This window comes from Chiloscyllium punctatum, chromosome 8 (assembly GCF_047496795.1).
Source record: "Chiloscyllium punctatum isolate Juve2018m chromosome 8, sChiPun1.3, whole genome shotgun sequence".
Taxonomy (NCBI): domain Eukaryota; kingdom Metazoa; phylum Chordata; class Chondrichthyes; order Orectolobiformes; family Hemiscylliidae; genus Chiloscyllium; species Chiloscyllium punctatum.
Genome location: NC_092746.1, coordinates 90,222,107 through 90,242,696, shown reverse-complemented (window position 1 = coordinate 90,242,696; position 20,590 = coordinate 90,222,107). Strand labels below are relative to the sequence as shown.

At 39.5% G+C, this 20,590-nt stretch overlaps 1 protein-coding gene and 1 long non-coding RNA gene across 10 annotated transcripts in view; one reads left to right on the top strand and one right to left on the bottom strand.

The window, feature by feature from the left end:
• The window catches only part of waca (WW domain containing adaptor with coiled-coil a), a 129,614-nt gene extending 126,191 nt beyond the window's left edge, over positions 1–3,423 (bottom strand). For 5 of the 9 annotated variants that reach the window (XM_072576037.1, XM_072576040.1, XM_072576039.1 and 2 more), the window contains exons 1-3: positions 3,251–3,360; positions 2,949–2,982; positions 2,036–2,225 (exon numbers count right to left, since the gene is read on the bottom strand). In XM_072576037.1, coding sequence (XP_072432138.1) covers positions 2,036–2,225; positions 2,949–2,982; positions 3,251–3,294 — 268 coding nt within the window. In that variant the 5' untranslated portion in view covers positions 3,295–3,360. Of the gene's footprint in view, positions 1–2,035; positions 2,226–2,948; positions 2,983–3,250 lie in introns of all 9 variants that reach the window. The other 4 variants (XM_072576038.1, XM_072576041.1, XM_072576043.1 and 1 more) reach the window with 1 other exon arrangement.
• A 46-nt stretch (positions 3,424–3,469) lies between these two features.
• Positions 3,470–4,246, top strand: LOC140480743 (uncharacterized). Its single transcript, XR_011961390.1, has 2 exons — positions 3,470–3,743; positions 3,825–4,246. It is a non-coding gene; the product is annotated as an uncharacterized lncRNA (long non-coding RNA).
• The last annotated feature ends 16,344 nt before the right edge of the window (positions 4,247–20,590 follow it).

Below are 20,590 nucleotides of genomic sequence, written 5' to 3'. Positions count from 1 at the left end.
TAGGAATTGACATCTTGCCACATTTAGAAAATGGATACAATCAAGATCGGTCATTAAAAGGATAACAACTTCAGAGAACATACTTAGCTCCTGATGCAAGTTAACTGGCTTTCTTCTGTCAACCAGCATCATTTCAATACTGGAGCCACTTGTTGGAAAAAACTATTTATTTTGAGTATAAAACAAATGGAATCCTTAAAACCACCATGGTATTTTCTTCCAGCAGGGTAAGCATTTCTGCAGGAGGAAAGCTCTACTAGAAACTATTTGCTTCCATTTGGGATAGTAACAGCACTGTAACAAATGGTAGCACAGTTGTTAGCACTGCTGTCTTCCAGCAGCAGAGACCTGGGTTCAATTCCAGCCTTGGGTGACCTGTGTGAGGTTTCCTCCCACAGTCCAAAATGTGTCTAAGCCAGGTGGATTGGCTGTGCTAAATTGTCGCATCGTGTGCAGGCTCGGTCGGTTAACAATGGTAAATATGTGGTTATGGGGTGAGAATGGGATGCTCTTCAGAGGGTTAGTGCAAACTTGATGGGCCAAACGGCTGTATCTGCACTGCAGGGACTCTATGATTCAAATCTTGCACTAATTCTTTGCGCTACAACATCTGCAAACCTAGCTCAAGTACAGGATCAGGGTCTCTGTTTTTCTTATGAGTGAAACAAAGAATAAAGGCCAACACCTTTCACCAAACATTTCATTGTGTTGGAAAATTCAGGTTGTGACCAAAGAAATGGATTAATTGTTAATTTAGTTCACTGTCAAAGCTATGGATTGATCTTATTAGTTGCACATGAACAATTAGAAATCTGACCTGTTGATTAAATGCATAATATACACTGTACTACAGAATTAAAAGCTCAATAAATACAACTTTTGACTTTAAAAATGCCGCAAAATTTTGGGACGAGCAATAATTGTTCAATCAAACATTCCATTCAATGACTTTGTATAATATCCAAGCCTTTGCATTTGGACTTGTTAATACTAGTGTACTAATAAAATGTTGATACTGTTTCAATGGTAAAACAATGGCTAAGATTTACCTTTGGTAAAGGTGCACTAATGTTCTTAATACTCTCATTCTGCAGCTGTCCATTCCAGTTAGAAGACTTTTCAATGCAATTTGACACCACGAGTTTGACTCGGTTTTAAAAAATATACAAAATTATGTAATATACCATCTACCACACACAAACAGGTTCGTGCACCACTGAAGTCTCCTCTTTCCCTAAACTTTGTCATCATAATCTTCTATTCCCTACTGTCTCACATGCTTATCACATCGCCTTCCAATATGCATTTATGTTATTTGCCTGAACCCACTTGAATAACAAGTTCCAAATTCTCACCATTCTGGAGGGGAAGTTGTTTCGCATTCCTCATTCATTCGTAACCATCCCACATTAACAGTTTCTGGTTTCACTCTTCTCACCAACAGAAACATTCCCTCCACATTTGTGCGATCAAAACCTTTCAATAATTTTAAAACTCTGTTCTATTACCCCTTGGCATGGTCCTGTCAAAAGAGATGGGACTCGGCCTGCTCAGTACTTTTATATATTACTATTACTTGCAAGGTTGTTATCAGAACTGTATGTTTTTGCATCATCTCCATTGTCTTTATACCCTTTATTTAAAGAAAAGGCAACACAGTACAAGTGTGCCCCAGTAAAGACCCAATACAAGTTTAGCAAAACCTCTCAACATTTCACTTGTCTCACTATAATTCATCCAGTTTTTCATTTGCAGTTACAATCCCATGGGCCCACACCACAACTTTCAGTCATTTGTTATATTCAAACAAAAATGGCGTAGCTACTGCACACAAAACTAAAGCAGCTACTAATTTGGGTTTCCTCTCTTGAATTACGCATTTAAGATGCCAAGTTTAGCATCTGATCTAAAAATGTTATTTGTAATTTTACTTGATCATTGGTCAATGCTTTTGACAGGATGTATTTTCCAAAAGACAGCCAGCAAAATACAATGAAACTAAGACTTTCTGCATGCTAACTACACAGTAACATACCGTCTCGCTCTCTGGCTCGATGTGAGTGCACAGTTTTACTCTTATGTCCTGTACTATCACTATGTTTATTTTCAGGGCTGTTAGAACGTCGTAGCATTTTGCAGGGTGGTGATGGATCTCCTGATTCTCTGGTTTTGTCATGACGATGATCACCGCTGCTCGTGTGACTCTTGGATGGGTATTTAAGAGTCTGAAATAGAATAATCATAAAACAGTTAATTAGATGAAACATGAACTAGAAGCAAATGACATGCAACTGTAGGCAAATGTGCAGCTTTCAAAGATTTCATAGTCTTCCTAGCTCGATTCTTCATTTAAAGTCGATCTAAGTACACCTTAACCTCAGTTCAGAGAAGATTTCTATATAGTTGTTATTTTTCACTAACCTATCAGTTTAACACTGGTTGAAGCAAATAATTGCAAATGTCCAACAAACTTAAAAAAATACATTGGCCTTCATCATTAAATGAATTTAAAACTAAGCTTAGAAACACTAACACACTGTTTTACTAACTTTAATAAATTATTTGTAGAAACAACAGGGTTCATATAGAGATCTGTATTTTAGCTTATCTTAAGAGCAGAAATATGCCTTTAAAAATGTGTTCCAAAACCTAGAAACAAAAAAGTAGGGACACGGAAACCTAGGCCCACCTACAGTTCAAAATTTATTTACATGCGTTTTTATGCGTTAATATTCAAAAGTAGGAAACAGCTACTAAAACCAATTGAATCTAAAAGTCATTAAAATACGTCCAAACATAACTAAATGGCATTTCGCACAACATTTTAAGTGAAATTTTATTTTATTTCCCGGTCTCCTTAAGATCCAGCTGTGAAGTGGTGAGGCCTGTTTCAGACGCACAAGCCTTCATTAAAGTAAACGGCATTCGATTCACTCTGAGAAATATACCTGATAGGGCTGGGATTCCCTCCTGTCGTGACACCTGCAAAGAAACAAAATTCAGAAAACGAACATATCAGCGGTGGTCCAAAACGTCTTTTTCTTACTAACTTTGAAATAAAAACTCGGCAGAAATGTATATATTTTTAAGAAGATCTTTCAGAGTAAAATGGTCACAAAGCGGGGGGATTCATTTCCTTAAGTTTTTTTCTACTTATTTTGGCTTACAGCAAAAATGGCGGATTGTCAAAAGATAAGAGGAATTCGAAAAAGGGGAAAAAGGAAATTTAAAGAATAACAAGAAAAAAAACCTGAACATTTTACCCATCATTGAGTCTCGGTTGTTTCCTTGCATACATTACCATCAATGCTGTTGTATGTGGAGTGGATCAAAAGGTAAATTATAATTTTTTTCCTAAAGGGGAGGGAAAATATTCACAAAAACTGGCCCTTTTCGTTTTTTTAAACAGGTAAAGATACTACCAACTCTCGGGATCCATCTCACACACACAAACCAACACTGAAGAGGACGAGGCCCATACTACATACGGGTAACGCGTCAGCGATCGGGAACGCCGACCCTCCCGCCAATGATCGGCTTTTTCCGGAAACCCTTCGGCTCTTTCCGCCCAACAGCCGCCCGCACGCGAACAAAACAAAAAGGCAAACAAATGTCAACAGAGATGGCTGCGCAAAACAACACAACATTTAATCATTTTGTGAAGGCCGCCTCCGAATTTGCTAAGCGTCTGATTTTTCTCTTCCGTTAATTTTTAAACGGCATGCTGGGAGTTGGGTCACGTGGTGGGTGGCACTCCGACTTTTTTTTAAAAAACGAGATTGAGGTGAGCAGTGGCATTAAGAGCTACTGTATTCTTTTTTCAGGAAATGAATTATCGCTAAACTAAGCTCGTCGATGCAAAAAAGAAAAACAAAACTCACACGCAAGTGAAAGGGTAAATACAGAGATTTAGTGAGACACTGATGGATGGACTGCGCCAGGGCAAGTCATGGCCGCGCGGGCCTGAGGAGTGATCAATGTACAGTAAATGGCTGCCAGTCACTGACTTATATTGGGGCTTTACATATGCATGCGCATTTCTGATTTAATTGATTTACTGTTTAGCTACTAGTTGTTGGGCAGTGATTCAAAATATATTATCTGCGTGTCTCTTTATATTTTCATTCGAGGAGTCATGAGAGTGAATAAAACATGACCGCATGGCTCGGTAATGTTGTATTGAAGAAAAGTAATGTAAGATTCTTGATTTGCTTATTGGTATTTAATAAACTTTGCGACGTCGTTACCTTATTGTTTCAACATTTTCAGTATCGCTGAAAAGCAGTCGCGGATGTATTAAAGTTTAACGTTTTGATATACGGTTTGGTAATTTTGCCCCTCGAAGTAGCAAGAGTTAAGTTAAAATTATGAAATACTCAATGAAGTATTTCATAATTTAGATCGGTTATTTCGTGTCTAGAGAAATTCAGCTGAAAATCAATTCTCAAGTTTGCAAACTGTACACTGCTTTACCATTTGCTAAAACACTTTCAGAATTCTTTTGTGGGATGTGACTGTAGCCCACAAATCAATATTTACTGTTCATCTTCCATTGCCCTTGATTCATTTCAAACTGCAATTAGAAATTAAAACTTTTATCAAAAACCCAAAGTAAAACATACCCAGCTTGTAAAATGTGAGATATACGTGGTAACTAATTGGTAATTTTTTTATGCTTTGTTTTTAAAATGGAGTTTTCTTGAAGAAAATGTGCTGCAACAAACTCACTTCATTGATTTTAAAGTGAGAAAAATATTTTTGGAAAGGATGATTTGTTTCACATAAATAGTAAAAGACTAAGATGTCAAGGAAACAATTATGAGAAGAGTGATATGTGATACGTAAACTGCATTTAGATGTGTACTTAGGGTAACCTTTCCATTCAAAATTTTCTGTATTCTTTTCATCCGAAAATCTAAATTAGTGCTCACAGTCGTTTTTTGGTTACTTCTGTGGTTCTGGTTGAAATCCAGAAATACGGTTGAAATCGTGGGCTGCACGGTGGCACAGTGGTTAGCACTGCTGCCCCACAGCATCAGAGACCCGGGTTCAGTTCCCGCCTCAGGCGACTGACTGTGTGGAGTTTGCACGTTCTCCCTGTGTCTGCGTGGGTTTCCTCCGGGTGCTCCGGTTTCCTCCCACAGTCCAAAAGATGTGCAGGGTCAGGTGAATTGGCCATGCTAAATTGCCCGTAGTGTTAGGTAAGGGGTAAATGTAGGGGAATAGGTGGGCTGCGCTTCGGCGGGTCGGTGTGGACTTGTTGGGCCGAAGGGCCTGTTTCCACACTGTAAGTCTAATATAAAGCTGAATCCCAAGTCTTTTCATCAATGACCTTCAATATTGATATGCTCAACATATATGCCATCTTTTTCTTAACTCACATGTATCGTTGTCTGTCCCTATTCACACATTGCTTCCTCAAAAACAAAATTGACATTTAAATCTTTAGTGTCACTCCAGTCCCAAGGCATTTTTCATGTGATCAGAGTTTGAAGCTGGTAGTGGCTGACAAAGGAGGTGATTGAAGGCAGGGTTTTAAAATATTTTGACCTTGAGATTTGCACTTGGCTGGCATTTGATACAATTGAATACCTTGCTCAGCTGGGCATCCAGTATTTGTCCCTAAACAAAATTAGTGCTTCTGTTAGATTTTTGCACCTACCTGATGGCTTCATTATCTTTTTTTAGTACTACGAGTGCTATTTCTTGCAAGTAACCTTAGTCTTCAAGCTATTATGAGATTTAAATTTGTGTGTTCTGTTTAACTCATCCAACAGTTAAACCACAATATGTGAGATGTTCATTATTAAGAAAGCATTTAAAGATGACAGTGCTGAATCTAAATTATCAAGAATGGAGTCGGGAGAGCTTCTTCAATTATTGTGCTCCAGATTCAGAGAGGATTTCAGCAACCCCGCGCCAATGAAATGGAGTCTGAAAGATGGAGACAATAGTTATTTTATAAATGGGGAAAGACTTTGAAAATCTTAAACAAGAAGGGACTTAACCTTAAAAGAATCCTGAAATAAGACTATTATGCAGGTTCAGTTGGCAGTTAGGAAGTCCAATGCATTCCAGAGAGCTAGAATCAAAGAGCAGGGACATACTGGTGAAACTGTATTTGGAATGTTGAGAGAAGTTTTGGGCCTCATTTCTAACAAGAGTCTGCTGGCATTGGAGAGGGTCCAGAGCAGGCTTTCAAAAATGAAGGGCTTGTTATATAGTGAATGGTTGAGGACCCTGGGTCTGTACTCAGTGGAGTTTCCAAGGAGACTTGGGATTTCATTGAAACTGACAGAATGCTGAAAAGCCTGGACAAAGTGGATGTGCAGAAGCTGTTTCCATTAATAGGAGAGGCTAGGACCTGAGAGCACAAGTTAATAGTGAAGAGAAACCTGCTCGAACTGAGATGAGGAATTTCTTCAGCCAGAAGGTAGTGAATTTATGGAATTCATTGTTACAGAAGGCTATGGAAGCCAAGTCATTGAGTACATTTAAGCAGATTCTTGATTAGTAAGGGGGTCGGGGTTACTGGGAAAAGGCAGGAGAATGGTGTTGAGAAAGGTAACATGATCAAATGGTGGCACACACCTGATGAACCAAATGGCCTAATTCTATATCTTGTGGTCTTTCAGGACAAGAGATTATTGCACAAGAAGAATGGGCCAAGGCTGTGGAGCTATTTTAATATAGTATTTCAAGATAGTCTCCCAGGAGTGGTTAATGAACGATAATGATGTGATTTGATGTGGGGCAGCTGAGTTAGGTACTAATAAAGCATCATTCATGGAAGGTAGTCCTTCAAAGGCCAGCAATGAGACTGTTGGAGAAATAAACCATAAAGTGATGAAGCCATGAATGAATATTTTAATGATAGTGTAGGTAAAACAGAAATATTGCCTTGAAGATGGAGCAAAATCATTTTGATCACAAAATAAGTTTCAAGTCTGTCGTCTGTGCCATCCGGTTTACTCTGATGGGATGTGAAGGAAGTAAGTTTTAATAAGTGCACAAAAAAGTGTGACCTGGTGAGTTTCTCAAGTAATTTTGTTCTTCATGTCTTTAAAATTTGATTTGAAAATAATTATAGCTTTGAGAGCTACATTCAACTTGCTGTCAGGCAGCAAGGAGGTCATCATGAAATTGAGCTTCATTTGGTAGTGACACACTGATCGTGAAGGAAGCAGATCGATGGTGAATAGAATTTTGTTGAGGGTGCAATTTTGAGGCACACTGTGGTTTGATATATCGGGGCAGGAGGTAAAGTTGTTGAATGTAATATACTGGGTATGTAAACGCAGATGGAAATAAATTAGACCATAAGAGGGTGCGGTTATACCAAATTTGTGTATTGTAGAGGAGAACTGAGCATTCATTTTCATTGAAAGAGATGGAAGAAAAATGGCACATGTTGTCATAACCTTCATGTTTGCTTACTTTGTGCACTTGGCAAGACCACCTAGCATTTATACAAGCTGAACATCGACAGATGAGTCAGTGCTGCTGCTCAAGAAACAAGTTTTAACTAATTCACTGTTGTTGCTGCTTCTAATAATAATAAAACCAATACTGGAGTTACGTACGTATGTGGAGAGAGAAACAGGTAACATTTTTGACTTGAGTATGGTACCTCTGTTAGTTCAACTCCAGTATGAGAGCTCTTCTCGTTCTGAAGAAGAACTCTGTTTCTCTCTTCACAGATGCTGCCAGTATTGGAGTCTCTCCAGCACTCTCTTTACTTCAGTTCCCAGCACCTGCAAATATTAATGGTAAATGTAGATACACATTGGAAAATTAAATGTGAATTCTAAACTATGCTTCATTTGAGAAAGAGTAATCTTTTAAAACTCCCTCCTCTTCCAAATTCCCAAACCCACATTCTATCTTGAGTTGCACTGTGATGCAGTACTATCTTTACCCTTGCTTACATCAGTTCTGTAATGAATGAAGATTGGATCTATACTCATTGAAGTTTAGGACACTGAAGGGTGATCTTATTGAAACATATACATTTCTGAGTAGGCTTGACAGAATTAGAATTTGAGGTGCTGAAGTGATGTTCCCCTTTTGAGAGGAACGTAGAAGGAGCACAGTTTCAGCCATCATCTCATGGATTGGTAGAACAGGCATAAGTAGCTGAATGGCCTACTCTTGTTCTTACGACTTAGATTCCTAGAATTGCCCATGATGTTGCTGGAAACGTTGATTCTTAGTTTCCAATACTGAAGGAATTTGAACAGAAAATTGTAGAATACTTTTGAAAAGAGTTTGTGGATTATTTAAAGGGGAACAATGTCAGCTTTTAAGGTGAATTGTAGGAGAGTCTGATCAGTTGTTTTGGTAAACTGTGGACTGACAGGCAGAAGGTGAGTGATTAAGTTAGGCTTTCAAGTTGCTGTTGGCTGAGGGGAAGACTTCAAGTGAAGTAGAATTGGAGTTGATGAGAGTGCAGCTTGGATTTTGAGGGGGCAGAGTAAGGTAGAGAGACAGAGTTGAACTGATAGCAAAATTGTCAATAGATTTGACCATGCTTACATTGGCTGTTTTGAAATGAGAATGGAGAGAGATTGGTTTTGTACTGAGAAAAGGTGGTTTGAATTGGCCCTGTATCTGGGATGATTCTGATAAAAGAAGATTTCGTGTGTATGTTGGCAAGTTGAAAGAGAAATTCCAAATGGATTGTGTGGGCTATTTATAAAACAGAAGGAAGAGAATAACTCGTGAACATTGGTCTTTTGAAATAGAAATTTATCATGGAGGAATTAAGAGCCTGCAGGAGAGACATAACAAGTGGTAATGAGCTCATGATGATGAAACCCAGCAAGTCTCAGAAAAAGAATGAGGACCAAGTAAGTGGGACAAAGTGAGGACTGCAGATGCTGGAGATCAGAGTCAAAAATGAAGGGCTTATGCCCGCAACTCTCCTGCTCAGATGCAGCCTGACCTGCTGTGCTTTTCCAGGACCAAGTGAGTGGTCAAGAGATGAGTCAGTGAGGGGGAAAGACCTGAGGAGCAATTCAAAACCCATAAGTGGACGTGAGTGAGAGATCGTGGTGAGCAGCTAAGAGAACATTAGTCAACAAGAGGAAGAGATTGTGTACTTAAAAGAGCAGCCCCATCCAGTTAAATATTGAGTGATGAGTAGGGGATAGTATATTTAGGGAATGGACGCAGTTCTCTACAGCAGGTTCGAACATGTCTTGATTTGGAAAGGAATTTGGAGTGGGAGGAGGAGGATCCTGTGGTCATAGGCCAGGTTGTTACAAACAAAATAGGCAGAACTAGCAAAGACACTGGTCAAAGGGAGTATGAACAAATCCTCAAAGATAATCTCTGGATTACTACCTAAACTGCAAGCAAATTGGTGAAGAGTAAATAAGATTAGAGGGTTAAAAGGTTAAATGTGTAGTTCAAAGAATATTTTTTAAAATGAGTTTTCAATAATGGACCAATCACCTCAGCACTGGAGCAAGTTGAAGCAGTACTGCTGAGATGGTCTTCACCTGAAATGTGCTGCAACCCATGTTCTGATAATTCGTATAAGCAGTGCTTTTAGTAAGACTTTAAATCGTATCATTGTTTGCGGGAGGGGGGGAATCAAATTTGGGACGATGTTATAATTAGAGAATGGAAATGTTCAACAGTGTGCGATTGGATGGAACAGTGTGTATTAGCAGATGAGGCTGAGATTACAAATAGTAAAAAGACAAAACTAAAACTTCTGTATTTTTATTGCATGTGGTATTCATAACAAAACATAAATTGAGAGTGCAAACTGAAATAAACGTATATAATTGATACCTTTTTCATGGAGACTGAAAGATGACAAAAACTGGGACCTCGGTATTCAGGACAGCATGATTCTCAGGAGGAACAGGAAGCCAGGAGATGTGATGGTATAACTTTAATTGAAGATGATATTAATCAAGGAGTGAGAAGACCCTCTTTTTGGAGAGCATGGCATATAATCTGGAGTAGAAATGAGAGCATACATATGAAATCACTAATGGAATTGCTTTTATACACTTTAAAAAAACTGCTCTTGGATAGCATCTACAGGAAGAAATAATGAGATCTTGTGAGAAAGATACGACAATAACCGTGGGTAATTTTTATCTACTTGTAGGTTGGATGGATCAGATTGGCAAACATAGCCTGAATGATACTGGATTAGTGGTGCTGGAAGAGCACAGCAGTTCAGGCAGCATCCAAGGAGCAGCGAAATCGACGTTTCGGGCAAAAGCCCTTCATCAGGTTTCCTGATGAAGGGCTTTTGCCCGAAACGTCGATTTTCGCTGCTCCTTGGATGCTGCCTGAACTGCTGTGCTCTTCCAGCACCACTAACCCAGTATTTGGTTTTCAGCATCTGCAGTTATTGTTTTTACCTCGTTGATTATAGCCTGAATGATGAGCTCCAAGTGTTTTTGGAACAGTTACTTAGAGGAGCACATACTCTAATCAACCAGACAGCAGGCTAGACTAAATCTGTTAACATGTGATGAGGCTGGATGAATTAATAACGTCATAATGAAAGCATCCAAAGGTAGCAGTGATAACAGAATGATTGAATTTCACATTCAGTTTAACCAGGAATGGAGTGGATCTAAGATTAGTTATAAATTTTAAATGAAGACAAGCTGGTGAGTGAACTGGCTAATTACCTGAATGGACAAGTCAGAGATGAAGTGACAGATATTTAATATATTGTACAATATTTAGTAAAAATAGGTGCGACCTGGTAATTTTGATTGGGTTTGAACCATGAAGGATGGAACTTCAACTGGAAGCTGCAGGGGAGGGTTGAGCTAGAAACAGTTGCTGAGGATGGAGATGTGCTGTGAAAACATGTTATGGAAAACACTTCAAATAATAGGAAAATATAAAACAAAGCAAGTGAATATACTGAAAGATGAAAATGAAATCCCTTTGGAGAGGTGAACAGTATTTTAAGGTGAAAAACCTGGAAGAAAACTGGCAAAATACTGCAGATCTTGGAAATCTGAAACACAAAATGCTGAAGGAACTCGGCAATTTATGAAAAGTCATATTTGACTTGAAACATTGACTCAGAGTCTGTTTCTTGCTCCACAGATGCTGCCAGATTTGTTGAGTTCAAAATTCCAGCAGTGTTTTACTTTAACATGTGAGAAAAAATGAGAATAGAGTGGTTAAAATGGCTTCATCCTGGTGCAGGCAGGCTGGAAACTTAACTGAAACCAGAGACTGATAATTTACATTATTCTCAAGGATAGGTTCCTCATCTCCAAGAACAAAACAAAGAACTGTGGATGCTGAAGAAATGAAATAAAAACTGAATTGCTGGAGAAATTCAACTCAATGAAACTTCTTCAGAACTGATTGCTAGGAAAAAGTGGTGTTTATGCTGATGATGGAATGGACTGGATGAAAGGAATGAGCAGAAATGAGCAGGTGGAAACAGAGCCGAGAGAGAGAAGGGGAAAAGAAAGACAGACAAAGGGAGTGTTGAGGTGGGGGAGAAAAAGTTATTGGTATCTTTTTTTTTGCATTCATTTGTGAGATGAGGGTGTCACTGGCTAGGCCAACTTTCATTGCCCATCCCTAATTGTTCGGGGGCGGTGAAGAGTCAACTATATTGTTGTGGTTCTGGTGTCACATGTTGACCAGCCACGGTAAGGGTGGCAGATTTTCTTCCCTGAAGGACATGAATGAATCAGGTGAGTTTTCCTGAAAATCGACAACAGTTTCATGGTCATCAGTCAATTCGTAATTCCACATTCTTTTTATTCAAATTCCACCATCAAAAGGTCATTTGAACCAGAGTCCCCAGATCATTTGCTGAGATTTTGGCTTCATAGTTTTGCCATACTACCATTGCCTCCCCATCATGGGGATAATAATTGGGTAAAAATGGAATAGCTGTGCTAAAAGCTACCCAGGTTATGACAGGAACTGTTGTCTAAACATCCCTGTCTGCCTTTTGTTTTTCTGTTTGGCCTCCATTTCAATCTATCCACTCACTCCATAAAATAACCACTGAGGTTCTAATTTCAGGGTTATGACCTGAGCCTTGTCCACGTTCGTTTTAAAGCAAAACAGATTAAAGAGGTAAATTCATGTTTTATAGATTATTGTGGAAAAACTGGGTTCCAATTCATGTGCAATGGCACTAGAGCTGGGAAAGAGAGCTCTTGTACTGGAATGGACTTCATTTGAACCCATATTAGGAGTGTTGTCCTAATGAATTGTAGAACTAGGGTTTGAGATTGATCTTTAATGAGTTGTGGCAAGAGTTTAATTGGGGCAAGTTTAAAAATAAAATGAAGTGTGGGTCGTGAAGAAGCAAATGCTGGTTAAAGTGACTAAGAGTCAAAAATGTGCAGCAGAAATTGGAATCAGTGCAAGTCATAATGATAAAAATTCAAAGCTTAAGGCTCCATCTGAATGCATCTTGTTTTTATAACAAGATGAATGGGTTGATGGCACACTTAGAAATATGTTAATATAATTTAATAGTAATTGGTTGAAGAATGATGAAGATCAGGAACTCAATTTTGTCCGGTCTGGAAGCCATGATGTAGAGGAGCCAGTGTTGGACTGGGGTGGACAAAATTAAAAATCACACAACACCAGATTATAGTCCAACAGGTTTATTTGGAAGCACTAGCTTTCACAGTGCTGCTCCTTCTTCAGATAGCTGTGAAGTATAAGGTCATAAAACACAGAATTTATAGCAAAAGGTTACAGTATCATGCAACTGAAATTATATATTGAACAAACCTGGATTGTTCAGTCTTTCATCTTTTAGAATGGATTGTAGGTTTCAGTTCATTAATATGTAAATCCCAGAACTTTTTACAATCTCTCTCTCTCTCTCACTAACACACACTCTTTCAAACGTACTTAGTCATGCAGACCGTCTCTCATATGCACACACATACACCCCTACATTGACACCCACGCACATGCCCTCTCACAGGCTTATACACGTATGCTTTACTAAGCTTTCACACACGCAAACACGCTCTCTCATGCACTGACACACTCCCTGTCTGTTGTGCACGCACATACTTGTCTGTGGGGTGAATCTGTATTTGCAAAATTGTATTTGCAGCGATATTTTATTTTGCTCAAAAAAATGCACAATTTGTGGGCAATCAATACATGGAATGTTTTGTAAATTCCACTTGGGAAATAGAACCAGTCTGACTCAAGATTGGGATACAGTTAGACTCTGACCTTCATTCTGGAAGAATAGGCAGAAACGATAGAAAGAGGTTGGATAGCTTTGTTAATAAAGAAAATCATTAATGCGGTAGCGAATAGTGATCTACATGCAATCAGTTGTGATGTGGAATTAAGTTGGGGTGTAAATAAGGAATAACAATGGAAGAAGACATGGGGGTCAGCTGTAGATTTCGCCCCCCAAAAGCTATTGCCATAGGATCAAGTATGTATCAGGAAATGGTGTGTAAGACGGGCACTACAGTTTCCATGGGTGGTAATAATCTGCGTATTGACTGGACAAATTGGATGGGCGAGTTTAACATGGAACAGGCTATTGATGATGTGGTAACATGTATTAAGGTATCTTATAATTAAGGATCCTTTAGAGGGTAACAATCACAACATGATGGAATTTCAAACTCCTGTTTGACAGAGAGAGAGTAACATACCAGTGTTCTCAAGTTAAATAAAGGCAATTACAGAAGTACGAAGGAAGAATTGTCTAAAATGGTTTTGGAAAATAGATTAAGTGGAAGATCAGTGCATTAACACCAGTATTTAAGCAGATATTTCATAACATGCAAACAAATGTATTTGTGTCAAAAAGGACTTGATGAGAATGATGAATAGTTGACGAGGTGGTTTAGGAGAGTATCCTACCAAAACTAAGGCTTACCAAGGAGCAGAAACCCATGTTTGAGAGGATTGGGATTTGTTTTTTAATGAACCAGCAGCTGATGACTCAAAAGTTAGTGAAGAAGAAATTTGATTTAAGAAAAAGACTTTCCTAAAGTCCAAGACTTTATACCAAGAGCATTTTCTCCAAAAAGTTACCAATTTAGGATGCATCAGTATTACAAGTGTAAAAGAACAATTTTTTAAAAATTCTTGTCATCTTGGACATTTATTTAGATATACCAGTGGGATTGCCATATTGTTGTGTTGGGGCATGAAGGGACCAGTTCACCTTGCATAGAGGGAATAGAGAACTACAGTGTATGGAATACAGCATGCAACTGGAAGTGACCGTAATTGAAAGTAATCTGTCACAAAGTTCCAGTCCAACATGAATGTATATTTGCTTCATCTGTATCATCCTCCATTCATCCACTTGCTGTTTCATCCAAGTCCATTGTATTTGACCCTCCAAAGGTTGAATCTGTGTACTCAAATCCCCAATACATGATAATATGAGTAATCCATCAAGCTTATCCTATTCTGGCAACTTTTGCACACTTTCTTCGCTCCATATGTGGTGGAAATCAAGCAAGATCAGACTTATGCTTTGACTTGCCTCTGCCCAAGTATATCATGCAAGATTTATCTAATATACAACACATGTCAGACCAAGATTCAAAAGTAATCACTTGAAATAATTTTGTAAAATAAATCTAAGGTCCCTACACCCACATAAAAGTTTGTGATATGCAAGCTTGTGAATAGCTCACAAGAACATAAATAGGAGCAGGAGTGGGCCATCTGGACTGTCTAGCTTGCTCTGCGATTTAATAAGATCATGGCTGATCTTTTTGTGGATTTCGTCCCACTCACCAAATCCCATTACTCTTTTACTGTTGAAAAATGCCTTAAAAGTATTCAACTAGGTCGTCCTTTTTTAGACTATTTCCTCCCGAGTTCCAGTTTCACCCACAAATGAAAGCAACCTCCATGCTTCTATCTTAACTATTCCCTTCATAATTTTATATGATTCTGTTTGTTGACTTGCTGGTTGAGCTGGTTTGTTTGTTCACAGACACTTCGTCACCATGCTAGGTCACATCACTGCGCCTCTGGTGAAGTGTTGGTGTTCTGTCCCACTTACTGGCTGTGTGCCTGGCTCTGCTGGGTTGACTGTGTCATTTCTACTTGTTGGTTCTGTTTCTTAGTGGTTGGTATATGGGGTTCAATTCAGGTTGAGTGCCAGACTTCCAAACATTTCTGTGCATTTCTCTGTTGGGCTTGTCCTAGGATGGATACGTTGTCCCAGTCGAATTGGTGTCCTTCATTGTCTGTAGGAAGTGATATAAGTGATAGCTGGTCATGTCTCTTGGTGGCTAGTTGGTGTTCATGGCCCCTGGTGGCTAATTTCCCTCCTGTTTGTTCTCTGTAATGTTTTTGACAGTCTTTACACAGTATTTTGTATATAACATTGGTCCTGTTGGTTGTGGGTATAGGATCCTTTTATACTTGTTAGATGTCATAATATGATAGATTTGTGGGCTACCAGGATACTTAAGGGTCAGAGTAGTCTGATGCTCATGTCTCAGAAAATGACTAGCTATGCCATGTGTCACTTGACACAGACAATGAAAACCCCAATTGGACTGGGACAACATATATATCCTTGGACAAGCCAAATGGAGACATGTATGGAAATTCCTGGAAGCCTGGCACTCCACCTGGAACTCTATTAACAAACTTGTCGAGTTGGACCCCATATATCAACCTTTAAGAAACAAAACCAACAACAAAGCAGGAAATGACACCACCAACCTCAGCAGAACCAGACACATAGCAAGCAGGACAGAACACCAATGCTTCACCGGGGGTGCACTGATGATTGTTGCCTAGCATGGTGAAGAAATAGACAATAGATGCAGGAGTAGGCCATTCAGCCCTTCGAGCCTGCACCGCCATTCAATATGATCATGGCTGATCATTCCCAATCAGTATCCTGTTCCAGCCTTATCTCCATAACCCTTGACTCCACTATCTTTAAGAGCTCTATCCAATTCTTTCTTAAATGAATCCAGAGACTGGGCCTCCACTGCCCTCTGGGGCAGAGCAGAGAAATGTCAGAACGAAAGTATCAGCTCAGCAAGCAAGTCATCAACTTCATTAACAACCTGAGGTACAAATCTTTATATGATTCTGTAAGATTTCCCACCCCACCGTTCTTCTAAATTACAAAATGTATCATCCCAGTCAACTCAATGTCTCTTCATAATGTTGACAGTATAATGTTGGTAAATGTGAGATCCTCCATTTTGGTAGGGTTAATAGGAAAATGGATTTTTATTTAAATGGTGAAAAACTTCAACGTGCTGCTTTGCAGTAAACCCTCTGAACTCCAGAATCAACCTCGTGAACCTCCTCTGCACCCTCTCGAGTGCTAGTACGTCCTTTCTCAAATAAGGAGACCAGAACTGTACATAGTATTTCATCAGCACCCTATACATCTGTGGCATAACCTCCATGTTTTTAAACTCCATCCTTCTAACAATGAAGGACAATATTTCATGTGCCTTAATTACCGACTGCACCTGCAAACCAACTTTTTATGATTCTTGCACAAGGATACCCAGATGTCTTTGCCTAGCTGAATGTTGTAGTTTTTCATTATTTAAACTATAATTTATTTTCCTGTTATCCAAAATGGATGATCTTACATTTATTAAGATTATACTCCATCTACCAGTCACTTAACCTATTTATCTTCCTCTGCAAACTTTCAATGTGTTGTGCATACTTTTGCTCTACCATTTATCTTTGTTATATGCAAACTTAGACACGCTATACTTGGTCCCCAATTGTAAATCATTTGTCATGTTAGAACAATCCTTTCATCAATATCTGTCAGCAATATTGAGAAGAGCAACAATACTGATACCAGTATTTTTAGAGTGACTGCCACCCTTGCAGAAATGTGACCATGAAGCCTTGGCAGCTTTCCGCCTCATTGGTTTGTTTTGAACTGCTTGGTGCCCAATTCAGTTGCCCAATGAAAATTATGATTTTCTGGCAAATACTGGAACAACCATCACAAGGTTGGGAGTGCAGCCAGAGGGGCAGTTGGTTCACAATTTAGACATTATTTGTCGTGCTTGTCATGTGGAATAATCACAAAACTTGACTAGGTTGGAATTGTTTTCAACTTTTGTTCTCAATGACTCTTTAAGACAGAAGCCACAGAGTTGTGGGTGAGACCACATCTGGAACCAACACGCAGGAATCCATTTAACAGCCATTTGCTATGTGTAAAAATTTGGAACAGCCCTTCTTAAAGAGCCATAGAGATATCCAGCATGGAAGCAGACCCTTCAGTCCAACTTGTCCAGGCTAACCAGATATCCCAACCTAATCTAGTCCCATTTGCCAGCATTTGGCCCATATACCTCTAAACCTTTTCCTATTCATATTCCATCCAGATGTCTTATAAATGTTATGATTGTACCAGCCTCCACCACTTCCCGTGGCAGCTCATTCCATGCACACACCACCATCTGCATGAAAATGTTGCCCCTTAGGTCCCTTTTAAATTTTTCCCCACTAACCCTAAACCTACAATCTCTAATTCTGGACTGTCTCACTCCAGGGAAAAGACCTTGTCTACTTACCCTATCCACGCTCCTCATGATTTTATAAATCTCTGTAAGGTAACCCTTAGCCTCTGACACTCCATGGAAAACAGTCCCAGCCTATTCAGCCTCCTGCCCCCGCCCTGCCCCATAGTTCAAATCCTCCAACCCTGGCAACATCCTTGTAAATCTTTTCTGAACGCTTTCAAGTTTCACAACATCCTTGTGTTAGGAGGATTACCAGAAGTGCACACATTTCAAAAGTGGCCTAACCAATGTCCTGTACAGCTGCAGCATGACCTCTCAACCCCTGTACTCAATGCTCTGACCTAAAAGAAAGCATACCAAATGCTGCCTTCACTATCTTATCTACCTGCAACTCTAATTTCAAGGAACCATTAACCTGCTCTTTGTTCAGTAACACTCCCCAGGACCTTATCATTAAGTGTGTAAGTCCTGCTCTGATTAGCTTTTCCAAAATGCAGCACCTTGCATTTATCTAAATTAAACTCCATCTCCACTTCTCAGCGCATTTGATCAAGATCCCATTGTACTTTTGAGGTAACCTTCTTCACTCTTAGCTGTTCAGTACTGGCAGCTGTAGCTGTACTTTAAATTTACTTGAAAATTTGGAAAACATTTTCTCTCTTAAAGTGAGCGTACACTCTTTCAACTTCATAACAGGATTGATAAAATGGACATTCAACACATGTTCTCCCTTTGTAGGACAGTCTCAAACAAGTGGTCACAGATGTAGATGCAGTAGGTTCAAAACTGAGATGAGGAGAAACGACTCAGCAGGTTATGAATCTACTGAATTTGCTTTCACAGAGTACAGTGGAGGCAGAATTAATCAACAGATTCAAGAAAAATGTTTCTGATTAAAAGCAGGATAAAGGTGTATGGGAAGCAGGCATGAAAGTGAAGTTGAGACCAGGGTAAGACCAACCATGATCATGTTGAATGGCAGAGCAGGCTTGAAGGGCTGAATTGCAGTTCGACAATTCCTGTGTGCCAGTGGGAAGGCTCAAGTGGAGCATAGCCACCAGCATAGTAGTCAAGTTGAATTACTTGTTTCTGTGTCACATTTGTGCAATTGCTTATTGATTTGGAAAAATATAACCACTCCTCCTTCAGTCTTTCTGAATCAACATCTGAACTCCCTCTGGAACAGCATTATTGGTCTACTTGGATTAAGTGGAATGTAGTGGTTCAAAAAGGCAATTCATTATGACTTTCTCAAGGGGAAATAGAATGGGAAATGAATGTTGGCTCAGCCAGGAATGACTACTTCCCATTAATTTTAAAAAAACATACAAACCAAATTACTGGACCAATATTTTTCTGAACATACAATTGACTCAGTGAGAAAGCTATATGTGTTTCGGTGATAAAATTAATACTTAAACTCTCAAAGAGATATTTAAACCATCTTGTCTGGTGAGATATCCAACAAAAATCTTCTCCTGTATCTTATCTCATTTCCGAGTTTTCACTTTCGGCATATCTTAAGTTGTGGATGATACACAAAAGCCTTAATGATTTCTACAATTTCCCAATATGTGTACCTTAAGATTCCATACAAAAAGGGAAAGCCGTGTTGCATGTAAATTTTATTTGACTTTGTCCATGAAGTACAGGTAAACCACATGGTAGACAGTTAACTATTACAATTAAAGTGTGCACGCAACATACCCTACTTATCTCTTCAAGGTGGGGGGTGGGGTGGCAAATCATAGTCCAATCTATTACCACTAATAATAAGCAAAATATTGCAGGTATTAGGGATTTAAAGTAATGTTTGTAATGTATGATCAATTTGCATATAACTCAGTGAGCAGATAAATTATTGTCATTGTTAATTCTAGCCAGACTTCTGAACTGTTTTCTAAGGGAAAACTAATAATCTTTCGAAGAAAGTTTACATGAGCAGGTGAGAATAAGTATTTTTAACCTAGTTGTCAGGTCATACAGTCTTTCTATATTGAAGACTAGGTATCACAGATTTATTAAGTATGCAGCATACATTATGTACTTAAAAGATAGATTTGCGGATTCGGCAAGATGGCGGCGATTCTGTCGAACTGCTGTGGACAACTCTGCCTAAAAGCCAAGGCATACTCGTGATATGCCATCCCTAGCCAACTTATGCGGTGGAATTATTAGTTTAAAACCTTAAAGAACACATATTTGTTAATATTTGGGAGTGGGACGGATGACAAAGGATAAAGGATTGAGCAAACAGCAGCAGAGAGGACACTCCCCTGCAGCACCTACCACACCAGAGACTGCAGTCGCCCCGCCTCTCCTGAACCCCCTGGGGACCTGACAGACTCTCAGGTATTGGCTGCAGCGATGGAAGACTTACCTTGAAAGTTGGGGCTGAGATTGAGGAGATCCGTGTCCATGCTGCAGAAGCATAAGCAGGAGATCCAGGGCCTTGGGGAGCGGCTGCAGGAGGTGGAGGGTCGAACTAGGGCCTTGGAAGCTGTGATGGAGTCCTCATCTAGTCAGATCCAGGTGCTGGAGCGAGAGGTGCGGACCTTGCGAGACCATATCGACGACCTTGAAAATCAAGGTTGGAGGATAACTCTCTGAATTGTCGGGCTCCCTGAAGGTGAGGAATGTGAGCAGCCAGTCAGCTGCTTTGAAAGCTGGCCTGCCGAAGCTTTTGGGCCTTCACATCTAGTCCAGCAGGCTGCAGATTGAAAGGGCTTGTCGGGTTACAGTGGACAGGACAAGACCAGTGCAGCGCCCCTGTCCGGTCCGAGTGTGCTTCCACTCATATAAGGACAAGCAAAAAAGTGATAGAAGCTTCTAGATTACTGGGAAATGATCCGCAGGCACTGCTGTACAAGGGGTGTAAAATCATGTTTATCCAGGATTTCTCGGCAACTTTAATTCCAAAGAGGAAGTCCTTTAATGAATTTGAAAAGAGGCTGAGGAACCTGGGCATCCAGTACTCCGAGATACCCCACAGTGCTTCGTTTCAGCCATGAGGACTCAGTTTATACATTTGACTCAGCAGATTAAGCTAAAAATTTTAAAATAGACGGACTGGCCTGAAGAATATGGTCAGTGTTTGT